Source organism: Dysidea avara, chromosome 1, assembly GCF_963678975.1.
Source record: "Dysidea avara chromosome 1, odDysAvar1.4, whole genome shotgun sequence".
Classification (NCBI taxonomy): domain Eukaryota; kingdom Metazoa; phylum Porifera; class Demospongiae; order Dictyoceratida; family Dysideidae; genus Dysidea; species Dysidea avara.
Genome location: NC_089272.1, coordinates 22172960 through 22198869, shown reverse-complemented (window position 1 = coordinate 22198869; position 25910 = coordinate 22172960). Strand labels below are relative to the sequence as shown.

Here is a 25910-nt window from a genome sequence, read left to right as displayed (position 1 = left end):
GCGGATCAGTGCTCGAAAAACACGTGCGTGGGCGAAGAGAATTAATATATAGATTATGAGGATTTAGGATATTCACCTCACCTAATTTATGTTTAAACCAGGCACACGCCCACAGCCGGCCTTCGCATGCCTGGTTTACTGAAATTGTTTTCGTAAAAGTGTGTGTGTGTACCTATCTATCTACCTATGGGATTGCAAACAGTCGTCCACATGCTGCTTATAGTGCCTTCACTCATGGATTGATTGGACGATGGGTTTATTTGATGAGAACAGTCCCGGATATAAGCTCTTTTTTAAAACCACTAGAGGATGCCATACGATTGCAACTTCTTCCTTCTATTTCTGGACACCCTGGTTGCTCTGCTGATGAATGGGACCTGCTCTCCCTTCCTTTCTGTTTTGGTGGTTTAGGGCTTATAAATCCCACGAAGGTTTCTGATTCTCAGTTTGATGCATCACTACTGATTACTGCCTCCCTGAAAGATCTGATTATCAAGCAGTCAGTTTATGCTCGGCCCCCTGATGTTCGTTCTGTAAAGGCCCAGGTTCATCTTAATCGGCGAAGAACTTCCAAAGAACTCGCAATGCATGTAAGAGATCATCTTTCTTCCCAACTTCAAAGGGCGGTTGATTTGAACAGTGAACCTGGTGCATCTTCCTGGTTACTGGCCCTGCCATTACAGGAGCAGGGCTTCCATCTTAACAAACAAGAGTTCTGGGATGCTGTCCATCTGCGCTACGGATGGAAGTTACTGAATGTTCCCAGTCACTGTGTCTGTGGGGCTTCTTTTACTATCGACCATGCCATGGTCTGTCAACATGGGGGCTTAACCTTTGTGCGACACAATGACTTGCGTGACATCACGGCAGGTTTATTGTCAAGGGTGTGTTCAGATGTTGCTACTGAGCCTCCCTTACAGCCCCTCAGTGGTGAAGTAATCACTCCCAAGTCTGCGAACCGACAGGACGATGCCAGGGCAGATATTCATGCACGTGGTTTCTGGGGACGGCGACAAAGTGCCTTTCTTGACGTAAGGGTGTTTCACCCTAATGCACCAAGTTACCGTAACTCCAGCATACCATCTGTATATCGCCGTCATGAATTACAGAAGAAGCGAGAGTATGGCGAACGTGTCCGGGAGGTGGAACAGGTTTCCTTTACCCCTTTAGTATTTTCCACAACCAGTGGAATGGGAGGAGAAGCACTAACATTCTATCGTCGTCTGGCCGACATGCTTTCTCGCCACAGCTCAACATCTTATAGTGGCACTCTGGCGTGGATTCGCTGCACACTGCCATTTTCATTGCTTCGTTCTGCTACAATGTGCATCCGGGGAACACGATCCATCCTTCATCGCTCCAACAATGCTTCCCCGGAAATGGGCCATATTGCTGGCCCTAGGGACTTTTAGTTGTCCCCCTTTCAGTTGTCCAGCACACTTGCTCCTTGGTGCTGGGAGTGGTAGGCAAGGGCAGTACATCCAGCCCGGGAGAGAAAAAAACAAAAAAAAAAAACATCTACCTATGTTTGTCCGTACGCACCCACGTGAGCAAAATCGTTTAATAATGGTAAAAGCAGCTTTTACGTAAGAAGTAAAAGTGAAATGAAGTCTGTATTAAACTTCTGCACAGGTGAACTTTGCTCTGAGGTGGTTTCTTTTCGGCGGACTGAAATACGGGTGTGGTGACTTTCCTCAGACTACCTTCCCCTTGAGGTTTTCAGGCATTTAGCAACTGAAAAACAACGGTGCAGGCCTCGTACACTGCCAGGAATAGCCTATCGCTTCGAGTTGAAAGGGGGCGTATCCCTTACGTACGCGAACGAAAATGAAGAGCAGCTTTGAGGCTTTGTCGAGAGAATTTGTGGGAATAAACACGTTAGTCACACTTAAACAGTTTAGAAGATAGTTTTGTGCGTAATATGTTGGTAAAAGCGGTTTGTTTAACAAATGCTTCCTTAGCAGTGCATAGCAACGTAATTGAACGAATTACGAATATTTCATGAATTACGAAATACGAGAATTAGCTAATAATATTATTGCACAACCCAAAACTACCCTATTGTAAAGTAGTAATACATAGTTGGTTAATTCATAGTAGTATATACTGCCTATAGTTAATTCCAGATGAGGTAGCTAGCTGCATGGCACCTGGTTTTTTAGAAGTAGCACAACATCAACTTGTTTTTGTAGATACAAAACAGCATGAATGTGTGTGTATTATATAGTTATACAACGGCCACGAGTACTCTGCCTGATATAAACGCACAAGCCTGAGGGCCGTCAGGCCCGAAGGCAAGTGCGTTTATACAGGCAGAGCACGAGTGCACGTTGTATAACCGTTATGTACCATTCACCTAATAGGTGGGGAGAGTCTCACAAGACAGCTGTAACACTTATAAAGGCCAGGTTTCTAACATCGATTGTGGGTAACCAAGCCTGACGTTGCGATGACGTTCCCCCTGCAGTACTGCAGCCACCTGAGATATTGAAAGCTAGTACGCTATGGGTTATATCACTAACCTGCATTCGCTGTTCCACTCTCATCATGTAGTGCTCAGCATGCCAGCGTGCCATATAGACTAAGCACCAGACTAATCGCCATAGTGATTCTCTCGAGCGAAAAAAAGCAGCTAAATAGACGGTTTAAGTAAACAAAACCTAACTACTAAATGATATTAGTCTAATTCTTACTATTCACACTGGCTAAACTCGAATCTGGTGGCATGACAAAACTGGTTACCACAATCGAACGTAAAGGTTAGTATTATTTAGAATATATTTGTTTTATTGAGTCATTGTCGAAGTGGACTACAGTTTAATCTGGGCTAAGATGGCACCAGACTAGTAAGGTGTATAAGTACGTTTATATATATGTAGACTAGAGTTGTGGCCACCCGCATTGGCTTTTTCGATCGCCATTGGCTGCTTGTAAACATTATACGTATTGGTGACGTTATGGCCCACAATCGACCTTTACATGTCAGGCTATAAAAGAATTCGAGTAATCTGTGTAGTGTCTTTCCACCCATTAGGTGAGGTGTCGTAGTGGTCTTCGCCACCGGCACTTGTGCTATGCTGCACAAAACTGCAGCCAGTGCAATATCTGTATATTGCACTGCGGTCGGTGCATTATAACTTATAATGTACTCGTTGTGGTCTACAAAACCGCAACCAGTGCGTTATAAGTTATAATGCACTCGCTGCGGTCTGCAGCAGTGCAATATACAAATTATGGCACTGGCGGTGCCTTTGAACTGCCCACGCAGAGTGGTACATATATATATATATATATATATATATATATATATATATATTAAGTGCTATCCCACTAGGGACTGTGAAAAGGCTATAGGCCTTTAAATACAGGGAGTCAGAAACATGTACGTATCTAAAACTGAAAAATCCCAGACCCAGTGGTGATCGACTTGATCCCCTGCAACATGCAATCTAGGTATTGTAAGTAATTGTGTCCCTCCTTGCATAAACATTTATGCTTATCATCTGCCCCTACATGCAATATGTACATGCAGTAATACAATGTACAGTGTACAACACTGCCACAATCACGTAATGGACCTTATCCACATTTAGGCTACTTGTTATACCGGTTTCTGGTCCCTGCCCGTACCAAAATATCAAAGATCTCTAGATTAGTCATTGTCGCTATTATCACGATTTTTCTGCTCGTTATGCATACTCTACTTCATGTCTATCCCGCTTATTGGCACATGTTGCATTGCTTTCTGATATGTGTTATTGTTGCTAATTATAAGTGGCAACCTTAGCCTATGGCTTTTTAAGCCATTTACTTTGTATTTTGTGATTGGTATCTAAATGTGTCAGCATTAGCTATAGTACTATAGGTTTTACTTTGTTGCATATAAATAATTCATGCTAGCACATATATTATAGTCATGAAGCTGTATCTAGTAGAGTTTTAATATAGTGATTTTTAATAGTATAATAATAATGACGAAATTTTCCCACCTGTAGCCCCTTTTAGAGTGAATAGGACCAGAAACCGGTATACCAATTAGGCTGACCTTATGCCATAACAAAAATGGCAGCAGTAGTACACAGACTTTGTACAGAGGAGTATTAGAAGAGTGGTTTTTGTGGGTAGTTTAGTAGTCCTGTAGAACTATCTATAACCAGGATTAGTATTGAATCAAGCAACTTAGCGATCAAGAGGTTAGTTTTTACTGACTGAGTTCTTGTGGCACCTGCCAGTACAGTGTGATTTAACATTTCTGGATCTACATGTGCAATAAGTAGTTACATTACCAAGATTTTTAGTATGGAATTTGTAGCACAGCAGGCAGTGTAGCAGCCAACTGTTGTTGCACGCACGCAATTGTATCACTGTGTATAGCCTGGACCTTACATGCAATACAGCCTGCATGGATGCACTTACAAAATTGTGTTAATGATGCCAATATTTTTGCATATTCTATACAATTTACTAGGAATAACCAGCCAAAATGGAAGGAGACATTGTGTTTGTTTGCAAGCATCCCTTACTCACTCCAAAAAAATTCAAACGTTGGACCTTGATCATAAAGATTAACACTTGCACCCAGTACTGTGAATGGTATGTGTTATGCAGTATTAAATTTGTGAATATCATGTCATCGTGTATGTTAAGGTGTATAGTTTTGGTTTAGCCTATGATTTTGATTTAAACTATGTGCAGGTACTGCTATAAGCTGGAACGCAACAGGGTGCTCATCCTAATATGAAATTGCTTTAATCAGCCTGTACACTATTTATGACTATTACAAATTAGATATACACCTTAGTTATGCTAAGACTTCATTATACCTTAATTAAGACATGCTAAAAATCATTTTACTAGTTATCTGTTAAATACTCAGTAGAAAGTTTCCAATTAATACCCACTGAACAATATGACTTTGTTTAATTAACCGTCTCACTGTCACAACCACTACATGGCAGTTTCAATATATAAATTCCCACAGAATCACATTCCTAACTTCAGTCCAGCGTTTTAGTAGCCCCTGTGTTTATCCTGTAGCTGGCACACCCTTTAATATACGGAAACAGGCAACAGGGATAACCGGTCTCTTGCACACTATCGCGTGGTTAGATGATGCATTCGCCTACTTTCGGAATGACAATAGCAAGCATTGTAGACGATTCTTTGAAGTGATAGTGTCACTACTAATGGAGAAACAGTAAGGAGAGGGATTATATGGCGTGCTGCTACTTTTGTACGTCTCAGAACAGTGCCCTCATGTCTGTATGCACAAGCACACATGCTCAAATACTGGAAACCAGACTTTGAGATAATCTCTTCAACTGTAAACAGGCTAGCGATGTTTATTGAATTATTATAATGCTAGCCTGTAAATTTCATGTTTAGTTTCACTTAGACCAATTTTTCCACTTTAAAGTTAGACTCTATTTAGGCTGTTTTGGGTGGGTAATAAATCTCATATATTCCACCTTGTTTTCTAATATACTCCACGCTTTCAGGCACAATATAACATATGCTCAAAAGCTAGCTTTATCCGATCGCTATGCATTGTTCACGTGCAGTGATTTAACGAGCGCGATTATTTTGTCACGTGAGGATGCATAGTTGCCATGACGCTAGTATTATCACAAGTAAACCAGCTGCTTTTGCCGAGCCTACAGCAGAAACAGCCGTGGATGAGGTAAGTACTCTGAGTGTAATGTGAAATAGAGTCTAAAGCAGTTATACGGGCACAATGTGGAGTTTATGAAATTTATAATCCCTCAGGCCCTTAGTAGCGCCCTCGCTTCGCTCGTGTGCTATAGCCCGGGCCTTCGGGTTTATAAATTTCATAGACTCCTCATTGTGCCCGTATAACTATTATTTATATGGCTTTGTGGTTTCTCTTGTGTAAACAGCAACTCGATAATCAAATTCCTTGTTCTATAGCACGTAAATAGATATATAGTTTTATAGAATTATATGGTATGGTGTGTAAATTATAGCAGTTGTAGACGTAGTAGATTGGATCCTCTAAAAATTAGGCACTGAGGGGATTAATTAATCACTTTTTGTGTCCCCCTTAGCAAAACCCTGGATCCGCCCCTGAAATGCATGTATATGCATCACCCACAACATGCACTTACATTGTACTGTGCTATACATACTATAGGCCTCTCTAATCATAGTGATCATGAGTGTTATGATTACACATACACTGTATGCTTAGTCTTTAGTGTTGTGGTTTTATAACTTTTTGATAACTCAGTAGCTAGTAATGTTGTAAGCCCTTAGTGTGATTTCTCAATGTTTATAATGGAAAATTTCTTATCAGTTCTAGTTCAATTCCCTCATGTGTTTATCTGATTAATGCATTTTGCAATAATATAATTTGAGTAACTTATTGTGTTATTTAGGAGTCCCTGCAAACCTTAATATTATGCATTAACAATAAACAGGTATTGGTTTCATTGTTGTGTTGGTACACCACCCATACATTATAGGCACATACAAGTATTACACGTACCAGGGTGTACATATACACTGTATTAAATTATAGGGGGTGAATATTTACCATTAGTCACATGAATACAAGTTATACAGTACAGTATGCACATTGTCACAGAAATGTTGACCAGAAATCGGCCTCACGATAGCTTCATGGCACCTTGGCAGTATTAGTTAGGTAGAATACCAAGCCCAAAAGTGTCTCCAGAACAGCCAAAACCACTGCAGATACAGTAGGTTGCTACAGAATTTTAATTCAATAGAATTTTCTGTTGACTGATTTACTAATTCCTTCAGACTAGTGTAACTCGATAATGGCTAAGACTACAAGCTTGATTTTTTTTTCATCGTTCAATGCTGCTTCAGCCCACCTATTTGTGGTAGCTCAATGGCTTCCCTATGTTTGTAAATGGGAATTAGTTGTCCAGATATAAATACAGGCGCCATTCTTTCTTGTGATGCGGGTTCACTAGTCAAAATAATGTTATTATGCTACAAAGAAAAAAAAGTGAAAAAAGAACTACAGCGCTGTATACCCATGACTGAATTAGGGATTAAAGATTAAATGTCCACTAGTACATGGTGTAGTTATTTCCCCACTTTTTTCTATGATCCCTTAATAGAAATAGTAACTTAAATGCACACAAAAAATTAAGACCTGAAAAAGTCAGCCTGGGCAAGCTCCAAGTTTGAAACCCACCGTGCTAGATAGCTACCTCAATCTTTTCCTTATACTGTCACTTATCTTTCTAAGAAAAGTATGCTTTAATTTTCATGTAGTGCCAAAGTGTGCTATATTTCCATCAAAGTGTGCTTTATTTTCCTTTGTAATAAAGCACACTTTGTGTGAATGTGATACACACAACCCAGGGAGACACTGGAATGACCACAATTACCCCCACTAACAAAGCTACAGTGTACAGTATCAACAACTTTGCCATAGCAATTGAAAACAATTAATAGCTACCTAGATTTGTAGTTATACCAAGTTGTGCATGTCTAAAATTGAATTTGTACATTTGTGTAATTTAAGACCAATATCCTACAATACTATACTACTGCAACATGTAATTTGGTCGTGTCAACAGCTCATGTGTTGGCGGGGGTTACTATTCAGTGGACTGGACTACTGGACTGGACTACTGGACTGGACTACTGGACTGACATATTTTTGGTTTTTGCACATTCTATGGTTGGATTTACGGAGTCTTGCTAATAAGCACCCTTAGGGCACCTGCAGCCCACTTCTAAATGCTGAAGACGAACAGTGGAATACGCGAAAACTGTCTCTTAATATTTTCGCTGCTGTTTATTATGCCACTATACAACACTTATTCCTTACCCTGGTGTGTAGTAATTGAATGTGACAGCAATAGTTAACCAGCAATCAACTAGCCAGTAGACAATATCTTTCAAGATATCCTTAGAGCAAGCTTGAGGAGCAAGCTAGTCTCGCCAGCATGGCCAGACCTCTAGACTTGCCTCTAGTTCAGTGCAGGGGCTTATCAATTAGAGATTTTTCAGTATGGGCACTTATAATCTTTAATTGATAAGCCCCTGTACTCAGACAGAAGTCTGGCAGCGAGACTAGCTTGCTTGCTCCTCAAGCTTGCTGGATACAACTCGAAGGATACAGTCTACTGGCTAGTTGATTGCTGATTAACTATTGCTGTCACAATCAATTCCCTGCACTGCCTGCAGCATTACTACACACCAGGGTAAGAAATAAGTGTTGTATAGTGGCATAGTGAACAGTAGTGAAATTATCAAGATAAGAGACAGTTTTCGCATATTCCATTGTTCGTCTTCAGCATTTAGAAGTGGGCTGCAGGTGCCCTAAGGGTACTTACTGGCAAGACTCCATAAATCCAACCATAGAATGTGCAAAAATCAAAAATATGTCAGTCCAGTGTTCCAGTCCAGTAGTCCAGTCCACTGAATAGTAACCCCCTGTGTTGGCACAAAGTACAGAAGGCATCAAAAAAGGTTCCTGTTTTGCCAGTATTTCATTCCGTTGCAACGAAAGGGGAATGGCGTTGAATTGACAGTGGTATGGTGTCGAAATGGCAGAGGAATGATGCTGGAACGGTAGCAGAATGGTGCTGGAACACCACTGAAATGGCAATGAAATGCTATGTTGTAATGAATAGCTGTCTGTACTTGTATGAGTATGGTGGTTTTCACTTCATTACATGTGTTATTTTGCATTGTTGCATTATTAATTTAAGTTTTGTTTATACCTTCACCAAGAGTTCAAGTGAGGGCCTCACTGTTTTATGTTATGAATTCTTCACCCAAACACCTAGGTCTTAATGCTCCCACTGGTGATTTCTCACCCTGTGTACCATAAGGTACTGAAGACCATATTGCTCTATAACATCAAGAAGGTGGTAACAAATATATACCTAAAGAATGATGGCTTCTATTGACAGATGATGTCTGTGTCTGTGTACACCTATAAAGGACCTATACTAGTACATACCTTTAAAAATGGATTAATGGTGTCACTATCAAAGTTACCAATAAGTGACAAACTCAACCACATCATCATTTCCACTTTTAAACATATATGCGTATTAGTGTTGTTTTAGTTAACTATAACTAAAACTAAAAGTACTTTTAGTAAGGCAAAAATGTATTAGTTAACTAAAACTATATAACTAAAATAAAACAAAATATTTTACTAAATCTAAAGCTAAAGAAAGATAACTAAAACTATAACTAAAACTAAAAGGTTTTCTTATGTACAACTAAAACTATAACTAAAATGCTTTTAGAAATGTTACTAAAACTGTAACTAAAACATTTTCACATTTTTAACTAAAACTACAGAAAATAACACAGAGAATATAACTATATAACTAAATCAATAACTAAAGGGAATTAAGTAAAAGTACTATAACTAATTCTAAAATTATTGACGAAACTGACAATGACTATGACTAAAACTAAAAGTCATTACTAAAACAACACTAATGCGTATGTATGTAAAGTGACTACAGGCCTAAGACCAATCGCTAATGGACCTTATCTGCAATGACGTCATAATTGAAAAAATGGCCATGTGGGCACTTCGTATGTACACTGTAATCCCTAAAATGAGTTTTGTTTGCGGATTTCACGACATGGGACTATTGGATAATAAAGGTAAGGGGCTAGTTAGGGTGATGTGGCGATGCGAAATAGTCCCACCAGACGAAACCAGACTTAATTTTTGGTATCAATGCAAAACCATGCACATTTGTCTTGTAAGTACATGTAAATATGTATGCCACACCTTGCCCCTTGCTGCAGTATGTAAATTTTAATATAATGAACCGCCATCTCTCCTAATACCCTCTGTACAAATGTGTCCACACTATCGGCCGCCATTTTGTGCTTTGACATCATTGCAGATAAGGTCCATTATATACAGCGTACCTCCTTAGACTTATGGCAACTGAATTTATAAGTTCAAAAGTCAATGACAACACCAATTTTCTTTATCATTTGTCAATCATCTTGTCTGCTTTCAAAAATATTGTATATGTATACTGTTGAAATCACATATTAGAAGATGCATACAGTAATGGGTTTTAGTTACATGTTTCTGACTCCCTGTATTCATAGGCTTTAAGCCTTCCCTAGTGGGATAGCATTCAGACAATGGGTGTTGGACTAAGCAGTAGGGTTGGGCGGTATACCGGTATTTTAGTCTTAATCGGTATCATAATTATAGCGGTGCGGTATTGAATGAATACCGCCAGTTTATTATTATTATTATTATTATTATTAGTTTCGGTTTTAAAAAAATTCTCGACTATCCGTTAAAATTTTTAAATTAGCATCGGTATTCGATAGACTGCCTCGTGCGTGTTGAACGAAGTGTGTAGTCTGGCGGCGCCCGCCCCTTCGCATGGAGTAAGGGTCTGGTTTGCTTAGTATCACCGAGTTGTTCTGGAGGAATTTAATTTGAATGTAATGACGTAACGAAAATGGTCTTAACGGAAGTGCCTCACTCAAAATTGTGGCAGTGATATTGAACTTCCTTCGCCTTAACACAGGTGAAAGTGGATTGGTCTACTTTTATAGAATAGACATGTCTCCCTACCTAGGAAATCAGAGCGTAACCCGGGTTTTTCGCGTATCAAACAAGGCGAAAAGCCCTTCCCGAAAAAACACTTTCTTCTCTTTGTTCTTTATTAGCTAACTCCTTTTGTTTCTTTCAGCACTGTTAGGACATTTGATTCATTCTTCTGACGTAACATAAACAAAAATGCGCTGATTAAACGTGGAGCGTTCTGATTGGTTGCACCAGTTTTTGGTAATCCGGTACAACTCCACTATACTAAGCATACCAGACCCTTACTCTATGCGAAGGGGCGGGCGCCGCCAGACTACGAAGTGTGTAGCTAAGTGTTGAAAGTTATTGCGTAGTGTTAGATGGAGCTAGTGGACAAGCCTGGGGGGAAATCAGTGGTGTGGAAATACTTCGCGCTAAGGAGTGATGAAACAACAAAGCAGCCCATTAACGATGGTTACGCATATTGCAGACAGTGTAAAAAGAAGGTGGCAGCTCGTAATGGAAACACTTCCAATCTTATTTCGCACCTGCGATATAACCATCCCAGTGTATATGCTGAGTTTACCACACTAAAGACAGACAAAGACAAGGCGGGAAATTCTGTAACGCATGGAACCCATAGCCAGCCGTCGATTGAAGAAGCACTAATGAGCAGCCAGTCTTATGATAACAAGAGTAAGAAGTGGGTTGAGCTTACCAATGCAGTGACCTACTGTATTGCAAAGGATATGCTTCCACTTTATACCGTGGAGAAGGCCGGATTTAGGAAAATGTTGGCGGCACTTGACAAGAGATACAAGCCACCCAGCCGCAATTACATGTCCAGAGTAGCCATTCCAGCAGCTTATAGTACTACTAAAGAGCAAGTGGTACGAGATGTTGGACAGATTGAGTACTACTCTGCTACTACAGATTGCTGGTCCAGCCAGGGATTAAAGCCTTACCTTAGCTACACCGTGCATTATGTCGACAGCGAGTGGTCACTAAAGAGCTACTGCCTTCAAACCATGTATTTGCCAGAAGACCACACAGCAAGCAACCTAGCAGAGGGTTTACAAGAGACTCTTCAGTCATGGTCACTTGATATCACTAGACAAGTTTGCATAACCACTGATAGTGCTAGTAATATTATACGAGCAACCAAGGACTTGGGGTGGAAGCAGTTGTCATGCTTTGGTCACAATCTTAACCTTGCTGTCAATAAAGGCCTCCAGGATCAACGCTGCTCTTCCACTATTGGAACTTGCAGGAAGGTGGTTAGTGCTTTCAGCATGAGCTGGAAGAGAAGACGGGATCTGACTTCTACACAAGCTACTATGGACTTACCTCAGCATTCACTAGCAACAGTAAGTACTGGTGTCACCATGTCAATGTATTTATGTCACCATGTCAATGTATTTATGTCACCATGTCAATGTATTTATGTCACCATGTCAATGTATTCATGTCACCATATTATTGCATTAATGTCACCATTGTATTTGTGTCAAGTGTGCAATATCTTGGCTCCACCTTGGTGATTTGTTATCACTTTGGCTCCACCTTGGTGATTGTTGCATTCTTAACATACAGTTCTGTTTCTGCAGGATTGTGTCACAAGATGGGGATCAACTGGAAAGATGGTAGAACGTATTAGGGAGCAGCAAGAGGCTATAAATGTAGTACTCAGCAATGACAAGAAGGCTTCACACCTTATCCTAAGTTGGCAACAAAAGGAGGTACTGAAAGCCATTGACACGGTGTTATCGCCCCTCAAGAAAATGACTGACTTGTTGTCTGCTGAAAATTATGTCACGATTTCAGCCGTAAAACCCATGTTGGAGTATATCTGCAAAGACCTGCTGGCTGACGATACCAATGATTCTGCATTAACCAATCACATGAGAAAGGTTATAAGGGATGACTTGGAGAGTCGATACTCTTGTGCCAATGTTGCCTTACTGGTGAACATAGCCAATTTTATGGATCCTCGCTTCAAGGTTGACTACCTCAGTGATGATGAATTTGACCTCGTTAAAGAAGAGATAACAATGGGGGTCATCTGTCACACCTCACCTGAACAGGAAGCAGAAGAATCAGAGTGTCATGACAACAGCTGTACAGCAGATGAGCCACTGAGGAAGAAGCCTAAGAAAGGAGAGATGAAGCTGGGAGCTATTTTCAAGAAAATGAAGGAACAGGCACAGTCCTCTACAATCAGAGGAGGGACTATGACAACCACCGAAAAACTAGAATCTGAACTTGACCACTATACAAAGTTACCAACGGCTGACCCAGAGAGTAATCCTTTGGATTGGTGGAAAGCAAACCATGAGCACTATCCACTCTTAGCCATGATCGCTAAAAAATATTTGTCAGTATCAGCTACTAGCTGTCCATCAGAACGACTCTTTAGTACTTCTGGTAAAATTGTTACCCCCCTGCGAAACAATTTAAAACCTGAGAAAGTGAACATGCTTGTATTCCTATCAAAAAACTTGAAATAGATAAACTTTTTGTATTACTACTTGATCATAACGATCTTATCATGTCTGACATGTACAAACATATTATACAAACAATGCTTTGTATTGTGTGCTGTATGTCCCTTTTTTAACCATTGATTTATTAAAATTTTATGTCTCATTGATTCATGTACAAACATACGTACATTGTACAAACAATGCATTATATTGCGTTCTGTTCCTTATCAAGTTACATTATGGGGCAAAGCCAACTTCTACATTACTTGCTGTGGGTAAAACTTTCGTTTGGTAGCAGACTTCCATACCATCCCTGAATCTCATATTTCCAATTTTCCACCTGTCTGTTGTGATAAATCATTTTATAATTATTTTTACCACTTGTCACCATTTAGTCAATATTTTAGTCATACCGGGGTATTTTCAGGTAAGATATACCGTACAAGGTATTCCTAATACCGCCCAACCCTACTAAGCAGTACAGTTCACATGTCAAAGTTGTATCAAATCTTACTATGGCATTTATGTTCATATTCATTTGATCACATAGAAAGCATCTTATTGTATAGTGATTATGCATCTGTACTTCAAGGCCACACTTCAACAATGTGCACTTCCAACTTGATCTTCTAGATTAACAGTTTTTATATTACGTTACCCTATGTTTTAACCAGGTGTGTGAGATGTGTGTCTCGGAAATGCATCTTAAACATGTACATAATTTTATGTAGCTGTAGTACGAAGTCATCCCTTAGTAATATAACTTTTATACAGATATAGTGTAGTGAAAGATGTTCAGACAGTATATACCAGTTATAGTACCTTGGAAAGTGTAAACTCAACTCCAACAATGAAAAGCCTAAAGGTGTTTCATTATTTAATTTCAGGTCTTAGTGTAAATTGTGCAGTGAGTGCTGGTAAGTTACAGTAAGTAATAACAGTTAACAATTTACCACTGTATTGTCTGCTTTATGGCTTAGATTTTTTCTCCTATGACATTAACGATGCCTTTGGTACTTTAATTACCAGGGCTAGGTTTTGTTTGATTACACATTGTTCACCAAGGATTAACCTTTTTGAGTTAATATGGCATTTGTAGGGTGTACATATGTGTACTTGGAGTGTTAAGAAGCCTAGCATGATGTATGCATACTGGTGATTCCATACTTTTTAGCTGAGACCACATGGGATGTGGTTGGCACCACCCATACATGACTACCAATATAAGCAAGACTCACTGATGTGATTTGTCAGAATGTTCAAAAACTTTTTATTGCAGCTATATTAAAATCAGGAAACTAAAGTGTAAAGTCTAAAAAAATAAAGGTATGGAATTACCTATCTTAATTGTTGTACCTGTGTGTAGTCTATACTGTAGCTGTAGCCTTAAGTAGTCTTAGTTTATAGGGACAAGCTGTTTATAAAGCTACAGTGTATATACATTTTAGTATTGGTGTTTAGTTATGCAGATCATATCTATTTATCATCTTTATTTTAATACATGTGTGCCAGGGACATATGCCATAAATGCACAGTATATGAGAAAGAAATTTTTGGTACTGATAATCTTAATTGTTCACATATTTTGTAACTTTACATGATTATTGTGTCCACACGGATACAAACAACCATGACTGAATTAGGGATTAAATAACCACTAGTATATCTGCAGATATAGGAAAATAATTATGACAAATGAATTAGCGCATATCACGTTAAATGGAAGAATAATTTTGCATCTGAACGTGTGCCCCAACAATCTATTATGTAATGGAAAAGAAGGTGGCCATCATGCTTTGTTTTCTGCTATGTTTCGCCTGTTACACAGTGTTACAAACAAAGAACAGTATGAGAAGCATCTCTGCAATCAATCACTCAATGAAGTCAGTACAATAAATACAGGCGATTAGCCAACACAGCCACAGGGAAGCCGCATAGTACTACCAAGAGTTAATAATAATAGTAGGGAGGGAGAGTGTCTAACGCTCAATAGGCCTGTATAAAATGAGCGGGTATACCCCGCTTATTATCGTATACCTTTGTAATTTTCTATAGTGTTGATGACCACAATAAACACGTTATGTTACATTTTGTATGGCCTTGCAAAATCGATAGTTGGTGAGAAAGCAGTGATGCGAAGATGGCTACTCCAGTGAGTGATGGAAGAACCAGAGAGAAATCGTTCATAACTTTCATCTGGCGCTTTTTCTTAGGTTGGGATTCTTCAGGCTGTGTTTCATCGGTGCCGCTTCTTTTCCTTGCCATTGCTTTCGTCTGACACTTCTTCTTGGTTACTTCCGGCTCATCACTCCTCGACTGACGCTTCTTCTTGGGCCTTACCTCAGGATGTCGCTGAACGGTAGATTCGTGATGCAATTCTACCTGTGCTTCCAAGCGTGCTTCATCTCCGCTTTTCCTCATTGATCTTCTCTGATGCTTCTTCTTGCTAGGCTGAACTGTTTCTGCTTCAATTTCGGCCTAGTACCGAGGGCTGCATCACAAATCGACATGTTTGATTGCACATGTTGCCTCGCACGTTGCTCACGAGACCGATTCGTGAACAGCTAGTAGTATCGATAACGTCCTTCTGCTGCGTGCCTCATTTCACATCTCCCTTCATGCAATCAACACGTCTGGCCAAGAAGCCAGATTGTCTTACACGCTCATTTTATACAGGCCTATTGAGCGTTAGACACTCTCCCTCCCTACTATTATTAACTCTTGGTACTACAGTATCACTAATCGACACCTTGTGTCATCAGCAAAAAGAACTGGAACGCAAAGGAGGACAAAGGCAAGTCCATGATGCGTGTATTGTACATACTGTGGTTGGCGAGTTATGGTTGGCGAGTTATGGTTGGCTGGAGGCATCAGTTAGTTAGTTACTTTAGTTGGTTAGTTAGTTAGTTTAGTTGGTTAGTTAGTTTAGTTGGTTAGTTAGTTTAGTTGGTTAGTCAGTCAATCAGTCAGTCAGTCAGTCAGTCAGTCAGTATCAAAAAGTTAAATAGAAAATTTTATAAAAACTTTTTGGTAGGGTTTAGGGTAGGTCTGAAGGAATTTTTGGGCTTGGCTTTGCCTAACCAATGCTGCCAAGTTGTCATGAAGGGAATTGAGGTTGATTTTAGGGTGATGGAAAAGCCTAGTTCTTCATGATCCTTAATATACAGTACTACCGTACTGTATGATGTGTACACAAGCATTTTACTGTACTATATACCATTTTTCAAGTGATGCATACTGTGTATTTAATGGCCTATGTACTGTTCACATGAGACTAGAGCTGTATACATGAGACACAATTATAAGCTAATTTAGAAATGAGTGTTAAGTAGCACTTTCATGGTAGTCACATCTACATATTTGCTAAACTATGGTCCAAATAACACTGCAAACAGATACCCGTTATTTTGGTATTCCGATACCAATTAATAGCTACTCACGCCAATGATCATCATCATAACTATCATCATAAATGCTATACTAGTGAAACTTGGGAATTTGTTATGCACTACGTAGCTATGATGGTAGATGGCTATTGAAAATATTTCCCATTTTCACACTGTACATACCGTATGTACATTCTACATACGTATTTTACTGAGCAGATAGTACTTGTACATTCTAAATTGCAACTCTTGATTTTGTTACTGGCTTTGCCTTTGCAAATGTTCAACTTCAATCAACAAGTTCACATTAAAATCACTTATAAGCTTATATAAACAACTGTGCTGTGATGTGTATAGTGTTCTTTCATCTCCATAGCAACACAAACATTGCGGTCATTTTCCTGAACAGTTTTATACTTGTATTTATTGCAGGAAATTTCAAAACTAGCTACCCTGCTTATTTTAATTATCAAAAGAGTGATAAATAAACAAGGTTAGTGATAACATACTCAGCATGCATGGTTACCTGATAGGTTGCCATATATTCTTGGTCAGCAGTATGACTGAAATACGGTATATAATAACTGAAAAAACAAGTGGTATTGTTTGTGTTACTATATGAAGTTGAAAGAACTCTATTCAATCTGACCAAATGTCACTTCACAGAAAGGAAAGCATGAGCTGTGAAAGTGGACTTTTGGAAAAGCATATAACTAGTGTTTGCAGAGCCAGTCACTTTTATCTGTTTGTTTTGTAACACTACATGTACATACCGGTGTGAATTTTGGGTAACTGTATGGATTACCTGAACTAATTTATCTCCACTGATTTCAAAACAAAGATTTTTTGAACTCATCTTGGTTTGGGAATCATGATATGAAACAAATATTTTTCAAACTCCTCTTGATTTGGGAATCAAGATTTTGCCATTAGTATCTTCCATCATCATGAAACAAGCACTCAAAAAATTATAGGATCTTTTTTTCAATTTTGTAAATATTTCACCCATTGTCAATGTGTTTATTGCATTCTACTGTAAAATTAGGCACAAGTGAGATTCTTGCAGATCTGGTCACATATTGTGTTCTTTGGGTTGCATCTGCACAATGTAGTGTAGATTGTGTACATGTGTAGTATTAGATAACCTAAATTTAGTGTCCTTTGTAGTTGTCAGGTGTGGTGCTATTTGTACAAACTTTTACATGTGTTGACATGGGGTGTGTGGAAAAGTATTCCTCTGTTTGTTTAATTATGTCCATGTCCATATGCTTTTAAGGGTACAGTTACATGCAAGTGCCATTAATAACTTTAGTAGTTCTTTCTTGAGCCTACATACGGCTGAATGTATAGAGAGAAAGTGTGAATTATTGATTGTTTGAATGTTTCTGTGTGTGTGTGTGCGTGCGTGCGTGCGTGCGTGTGTGTGTGTGTGTGTGTAATGAACTCTGAACTCTGCAAGTTTATGATAGGTTACGCCCAAATTTCTGTGGTTCTTTATGTTGTAACAACCACAAGCAGAACACTTTTGTTTGCTAAGCTGAATTCATTCTACCAGGTCCAATATTATGGCTATAATATTTGTTGATACAGTACATGTGTAAGCTATCACTTAACCTAGTGTACTTTGTTACTGTAGAACTATGGTATCTTTACATATACCCATATACAGTATTGTGCAATTGTATGAAAATACGTATGTACAGTATGTATGTATGGTAGTAGGTATTTAGTAACACAGATTTGTTGGCACTTTGTATTTTCCAGATGCTGTTCCCACTGCTGACATTAACACTGTTGGCAATTTCTGTGTTGCAGCAAGGTGTGTACCATATGTGTTATAAATATACATGTTCCTACAGGGGCGTAATCACTTTTTAATAATACTAACCTGTAGCTGGGTGGGTATTGCAAGATGTATTGCTTATTATCATGCATCCAAAAAAGGGACATTAATGTATAATTGTTTTAGAGGCTTACCCAAACAACACTTATTTGTTTAGTGTATATATGATTTATGTACACCCTGTACTAGTTAATATTTTACTGACAGTGTGATTGTGTGACAATTCAGATTGGAGTGAATTTAACCAGATCCTAGGGTACACAAAACCAAACCTTCTCTTTTATTACAACTCAATTTTGTTGACTCTAGATTTTTCATTCAGAGGGGGCTAATTTCCAGAATTGAAAAAGCACATTGGCTGAAGCAATAGTCTGCAAGGACTGTAGCTGCCATGAGATTGAATCTATAAGCACTTTTAACCTTACTTTTACAGGAGAGTGTTATATTATTATACTCCAAACACATTTATGCGCTCCTGCCAACCATTGATACTACTAAAGACTTTCCTCATACTGCAGTCCTTTTGCTACAGTATTGTTGTAAATATCTCTTCTCAAACATTTCTACATATTAAGCTCTTTGTTAAAGTGAGAACCCATCCATGAGAGACTGAAAGAATTCATTTTTTTCTGTAAGTGAGATCCTACTGAATCCCTTGCCAGTTGTAGCCCCCAAAGTGCAAACAACAGTGTCACTAATCACTAGTAGACTAATTTCTCTAAGTTACATTCTCTGGTGAGTCTTCTTTAGGCACTGTGTTCAGTGCACAAGTCATGTTTAAACTATAGTGCTGCATTTTTGCTGGCAAACTAACCAACCTAAAGCAAATTATTCCATAGACTGTGAAATAACAAACTCAGTGTAACTGAACAGCTTCAATAATACCCTTTATGCATGGTATGCACTGTTGTTTGAATTGTAGAAGTACACTGGGCTGTTCCGTACTCAGCATCAGACATACCATAAAAGAAAATTCAGGTTTAAATGCATGTCCTAATTATTAATTATCAAAGTAAAGTGGTTATTCTGCTTCATTTTCATTGTATGTATAGCAAATAAATGAATAGCAGTATGAGAGTTAATTAACCCTCTCACCGCCACAACCGCTTTGATTTATAAACGCTCCTGGCATCACATTTTCAGCACTCTGTAACCTCAGTTGAGCGTTTTAGTAACCCCTGCACTTATCCTGTAGCGTCTACGCCCTTAAGTGAATTGGAACAGGATAACCAGTCCCTCACTAACTATCACTGGTAAAATGATGTATCGCACAGGTTCAGAAGGTCAGTAACAACCATTGTAGACTATTATTCGAAGTGATAATGGCACTATAACTAACGAAAAGAAACAATAAGGACAAGGATTTTATAGGTTGGAGTGGCATGTTGCTACTTTTGGACAAATCAAACCAGTGACCTCGTACCAATATGCGCATGTGCACTTGCTCAAATGCCATAACCAGACTTGAAGATAATTGCTTCAACTATAAACAGGTTAGTGGTGTTTATAAGGATAAAGTAAAAAGTGCTAGCCTGTTTAGTAGTGAAATTTTACGTTTGGTTTTGCTAAAGCCGAGTTTTGAAGTTATATAATGGTTTTGCAGTCGCTGTAGTGTGAACAGCTTGATAATCGAATTCCTTATTCTATAGTGAGTAATTTGATATATAGTTTTATAGGATTATATGGTATGGTTTGTAAGCTATTGCAATTTAGAAGTAGTAAATTGAAACCTCTACAAATTTGGTGGTGAGAGGATTTTAACTACTACAAAAATTATCAAGATGTTACTACAAATTAACACTAAGGAGACACTGTGGTTGGGGAAAACACACATTTTGGGCCGAAGCAATGTCGAACAGTAAAGGAATCAAGTCCATACCATCAGTAGGGATGTGGGAATTATGCTTGAATAAACTTGGGAATAAATACTCTTAATAGAGCAGTCACCTACTCTTATAGAATGATCAGCACGGAATAGTTCATTACTCATTGTACTAGTTGCTAAACATCTTGCTAGCAAAAAATAACAATTGATACAGCTAGACTTAGCAGTTTTTACTGTTTCAAAGTCTTGCTGTACATTTTAATTACAAAACTGAAGAAAAGGTTATACAAAATAGGAATAATTTTGATAATAATGAGAATAATAAATTTGGAATAAAATAATGAAAATTTTGAGCATAATTCTAACCCTTAGCCATAGTTGGTTACTGTAGTGTCTTAGTAATAAAACGACTTGGTTTCAGGGTACTTGATTATTTGTTGACTGTTACAGGGTGTATATTAGGATATTACATTGGATTTCTGACTCTCCAGAACTGTTCATACCTACAGTGTAATGCAATACAGGGGGTGTACATACTTGTAGAAGACATTGTATTGTTTACATGCTGCATTAGGATATACACAGTTTATATTTGATAATACTGTACAGTAATGCAGTTCCTCTAAATGGCATACAGTACTTATGTCTAAAGTGTATATAGGAATTTGTTTATATAAGTATGTTTTTTTCTAGGTTTGAGCCAAGACCTCAATAATCTTGGTGTATGCGTCAATCCTGAAAGCAGTTATTTATTGGTGGAGTGGGAGGTAAAGAATAGATGCACAATATGGCATTTCATATCCAAGTACTAAATCTATGTTCAATAATTGTGTTCAAAATTACTACCCAGTATGGTTGCTTATGCATGTACAAAGGTACTTGGTGTATATACACAGCTGCAGAAACAGAGGAATCAAATTGTCTTTGAAACCTCTCTATTGCCAATCCAAATTTTCATCCGATCACCAAAATTTATTAAACAAGTGGCTGCATTAGGCAGATCATGTGCACTTTGTATTTGGGAATTATTGCAATGAATACGTAGTTTAGACAAAGCACTAAAGCAACTCTTTATCTGCATTTAAATATCTAATCCTTAAATCTGCATAGTCCAGAAAACTGGATGTAAACTTAATAAATATGTGTGCCTTGCACAAAGCACTGTATTATTCAAAGCACTGTATTATTCAAAGCACTGTATTATTCAAAGCACTGTATTATTCCTATGGCTACGCAATTTACGTCACTCTACTTGTGATAGATGTAACAAGAATACCTAGGGTTTTATCCTAACACTAAATTGTGAGTCCGAAACTAGCCATGTAAATAACTTTTTGGTAAGGAAACATTTACACACCCTTTCTAAAGTGACCTACATGTATAACTCGATGGTCTATCACCTTGCAACAAGTTCCATTTGCTTCACCATTAAATTTTCTATCATGCCATATATGGCTTGCGTGAGTAAACCTACAATTGAAATTAAGCATGTGGCAAGAATTTTGAAACACGAAGATGTGACTTGTTGTTGTTCATTGCTTCATAGCATGTAAGCTGCTGTAGTCACAGTGTTCATTTAACCTTTTCCAAGTAGCTCAGTGAACAGACTTTCGATCAACATATAGTTGAATTAAGTTACTTCACCTAATGTGTGCTTATATTGTGTAAACATGCATTCCCCAAAGTTCTTTGCCGATTTAAGGGTTAATTTAACAGTTGACTACATAATAGTACTCATGACAACCGTAGTGCTAACTAGAATAGCTTATGCTGAATCCTGTGACAAAGATTGAATCTACTGCAAACATGCCAAAACTCCCATCCATCCTTGACTAAACCTTTGGCAAACCTCAACTTAACTATTAAAAGCAATCATGCATGCTAGCACAATTTCTATAAAAATATAAACTAACACACTTAGCAACCCAGGACATGAGCACAGTCAGGCTGCTTGATGTGACTAAGTACTCGCTATAGCAATAGAGATACAAGAGCTAGCTTCCTCGCTACAGCAAATGCAAGTGTACTTAGCACCTAGCATCCAGAAATGACCTGATCTGCTGAAAGCTATTCATGTAACCAAGAGTACACCTCCCTACTCTATTATTATGTACTCTTGATGTAACTGTACATTTGGATGTGCTACATACATATGTATGATCACTTACATGTGTAAGGTTGTTCTGATAGGTAGAACAGCCACTTTGTTTACCACCAGTTAATGCTTGAGGTGTCAATATTCATAGCCTAGTAATTAACATCCTATATCTGCTTACATGGCATGTACTCCTGCTTTGTCAAGAGTAACTACATGTACATGTACCTGTATTCCAATTGAAACAGCGACTGCTGGTTACCCAGCATGTCTTACTGTAGTTGCTAAGATACATTGCTTTCTTGCAAACCAAGGGGGGTAACCAATGAATTTGTTATACTAACACTCCTCCATAAGTTGTTAATTTATTTCTTAGTTTGCTAGGATACACTACATTCTTCAAAGAGTAAGGGTAACTATGAATGTGCTAAGCTAAAATCCTTGGGTTGATATAAACAGTGGACTCAGACTGCAGGGAATTTTATACTTGTACCACTACGCAAGTCATGGTGCATAATCAAACCACTTTTTGTCCTTTATGTGATGTTCGACATGATTCCTGTATCAGTTGTAAGCTGCACTATTAAAAAGGGTGTATCCTTTTAAATGTCTTGCAGTATGGTCGTAATTGCTGGTATGTGTTCATTCGCTTCCTTTTTCAACCCCAGTGACTAATGCACTTAACACTTTCTCTGTCCCTGGTCAAAATTCCAGTCAAGATCTAGTACTCACAACTTTACTGTAGTACCGTAGATTGCTGTAGTTACAATTTATAGTTATATGTTTAATGATTACTGTGTATGGTTATAATTACTTGTGAAATGTAACTGTGGCTACAGTTCACCCAGAGACCTTTGATTCACTTTCCAACATGTATATTAGATAAGAAAAACATGGTCATAAAACATTGCATTACACCCATCTTGACTTGGATATTATCAACTTATTCATTAAAATCCTTGGGGGTCATGTTCCCAGACCCCCTAGCTTTATAACATGCATTGTCATACAATGTCAGGTCATGTCCTTTGTCAGATCAACAAAAACCGGTTAATGTGGTTATACACTGTAATCTCCCCTGTACCCATGCAGGTCCTCATTCCCCTCCTAGTCCAGTGATTATTTCAAGTACCCAGCATTCTCAATTATGTAAATGGAATGGACCCTGTCTTAGCAGCTACCTGTATAGAAAGGCCACCTGTTTATAAAGACTATCTCTAGGAGGTACTTACACACTGGCCCAGCAACTACCTTCTAATTGAGGCCAAGAAATTTAGGCCTGAAGGTGGCTTAGACAGTGTTCCACTGTAGATAGTAATTAACTTTGAATATAACTCTGCAGTGGGCTGTAGTGGAAGGCCTTATTAATAGCTATACTTTCTTTCCAGTATAAGACAGCTAGATATTGCTGGAATTAGTAGGATGAATAGGGGTAATTACTATTGCAATGCTGCGACTTATTACTTATGTTATTGCATGGCCACAGTTTTCTTTCTTATTTATCTAGTGCATCAATGGCTTCATTTATGTTCTATCAGGTACTGTAGGAAACAGAATTGCTCTGTAATTTTTGCACCACGTACCCAACAATCTACTGTAAATAGGCAGACTGATTCAGGTGAATTTCACATATTGTTCTCCCATATGTAGGACTCTGTAACAGGCAGAACATGGACAAAAACTAGGTAAAAAATTGGCTACTTCTTTATTATACGTACATCTTGCACCATTCTTTTCTTTGTTGTGGCGTACAAGTTTATAAATGATTACAAAAAGTTAACAAGCAAGTGTTAATAAAAATATGGGCTAATGGTAAGAGTTTATTTATGTACTGAGGAAATATCCCACTCCCACATGCCAGTATGCAATGGTTTACCAGTAATGTATTTATTATGTTTATGAAAAAGTAAACAGACAATTGTAAGGAAAACTTTAAAATTCTACATTTGAGTAGCGATCATAGAAATAAAAACATTGAAACAAGAGAGGTCATTATACACCTGGAGCTATACTAGTTATCCCTACAGTTCAGTCATGGCTATTTTGATATAGCTACTATTGACAGGCTGTATACAGTTAAATATTCACTATTGTTTTAGGTATACACTGTATATGACCTTCCTTGTTTCATTGCTTTTTATTCCTGTGATCACTACTCAAATGTAAATTTTTGCTTTTCCTTACACTTGTACTGGTAATAAGTAATTGCATTTACTAGGGATAGTTATTTACAAACTACTGCTTCTTTTACACATTTTTATTTTAAGAAGATACATTTTTAAGTCGTATTACTAACCTTGTTATCTACAGTAGCTGTGTATTGCCAGATGTGGGTCTCTGGTATCTTACATAATACATACATAATAATGTACTGTTTATATTCCTATTTATAGCCACCCTTTCCAAAGGATGCTCACATGCTAGATGTTCAGTGTTCTTCACTGAATGATTCTTTTAGCAGATCATTCACAGTGCAACTGTCTCCTGAACTTGACACCACCATTGCCGTCAGGGTACCAGTGCATGGCACAGGTGTACATCTTGGCTATGTGTATGTCATCGAAGCTACACTACATACAACTAATGGCAGGATACTGCGAAGCGATCCAATCATTGCAGGTTTGCCACTTTGTATTCACGGATTGTCTTGCAAGCAAAGATACTCTACTTTGTGGTTACGTAGTTCAGAATGTCTTTTGTGGGTGTACCTGTACATTGCCTTATTATAATGCCTAGCTATTTCATGCAACTCTGCTCATTTAGCACTTGCTACATGTTTGTATGTATGTGCATGTGCACCCAAGAGAAGATATATGACACACTCATATGGGTTCATAGGATTTGTATAAAACAATTAAAAAGCAACTTTGGAGTTCGAAAACTAGGAGCCAATCGAAAGCTTTTCCTATGCGTAGTATAATTACAAGTACACAGAAAAATTTGGAATTTTCAACTAGAGTAGGGACCATAGCACATCGATAAAAAGTACTGAAACAAGCTGGAGTAGTGCACGATATTAAATCACAGTAAAACAATAATAAGTGTTATATCCCTACTGTTGCCCTCCTATAGTTGAAAATTCCAAATTTTTCTGTGTACTTGTTTGTTAACTTTCTTTGTAAATAATTATTATGACTGGTGAACCCATGCATACCGCATCTGAAATGATGCCGCTCACCCCGATTATCGTCTGAAAAGTGAAGTATCCATTACGCTTCGTTGTCAGCTATGTTCAACCCATTACGCAGCATTTCGAATCAAGTACTGTTTGAAAAGCACCTCTGCAATCCACGCATACCGAAAGAAATTGTGCTGTGCACCCCAGTTATATCAATAATTATTGTCTGAAAAGTAAGGTATTAATTTCGCTTTGTTGTCAGCTATGTTCAACCCGTTACACAGCAGTACGAATCAAGAACTGTTTGAAAAGCACATCTGCTATCAAAATAGCCGCTATGACAAATACGGACGATTTCCGTTATGAAGGGAAGCCATCATGTGCTATCGCCAAATCGACACTTTTCGCTGTCAGCAAAGATGAATGGGACACAAAGGAGGACACTGGTAAGTCCATGAACAATACATTGTATGTACTGCAGAATGCCGAAAAGCACCTGTCAGGCCGAAGCGATGTCGAACAGTGAAAAAATCAAGCCCGTAGCCTTAGCCGTTATCGAGTTATGCTTGTCTGAAGACATCAGTCAGTTACTCAGTCAGTCAGTCAGTCACTAGAAAATTCTGTTAAATATA

General features: G+C 38.3%; 2 protein-coding genes across 7 annotated transcripts in view; both read left to right on the top strand.

Annotated features, from left to right (window-relative positions):
• The window catches only part of LOC136259256 (uncharacterized), a 31704-nt gene that overhangs the window by 2192 nt on the left and 3602 nt on the right, over nucleotides 1–25910 (top strand). The window contains exons 2-6 of one of the 6 annotated variants that reach the window (XM_066052769.1): nucleotides 4469–4593; nucleotides 16830–16890; nucleotides 18162–18216; nucleotides 20759–20832; nucleotides 24554–24779. In XM_066052769.1, coding sequence (XP_065908841.1) covers nucleotides 18162–18216; nucleotides 20759–20832; nucleotides 24554–24779 — 355 coding nt within the window. In that variant the 5' untranslated portion in view covers nucleotides 4469–4593; nucleotides 16830–16890. The other 5 variants (XM_066052754.1, XR_010703242.1, XM_066052762.1 and 2 more) reach the window with 5 other exon arrangements.
• On the top strand, nucleotides 293–1412 carry LOC136267851 (uncharacterized). Its single transcript, XM_066063053.1, has one exon. It carries the CDS (start codon nucleotides 585–587, stop codon nucleotides 1410–1412), a length of 828 nt encoding a protein of 275 aa, XP_065919125.1. The 5' UTR covers nucleotides 293–584.

Coding starts and splice junctions, on each gene's coding strand:
- LOC136267851 (XM_066063053.1), top strand. CDS start 585: ATGCATGTAAGAGATCATCTTTCTTCCCAACTTCAAAGGGCGGTTGAT.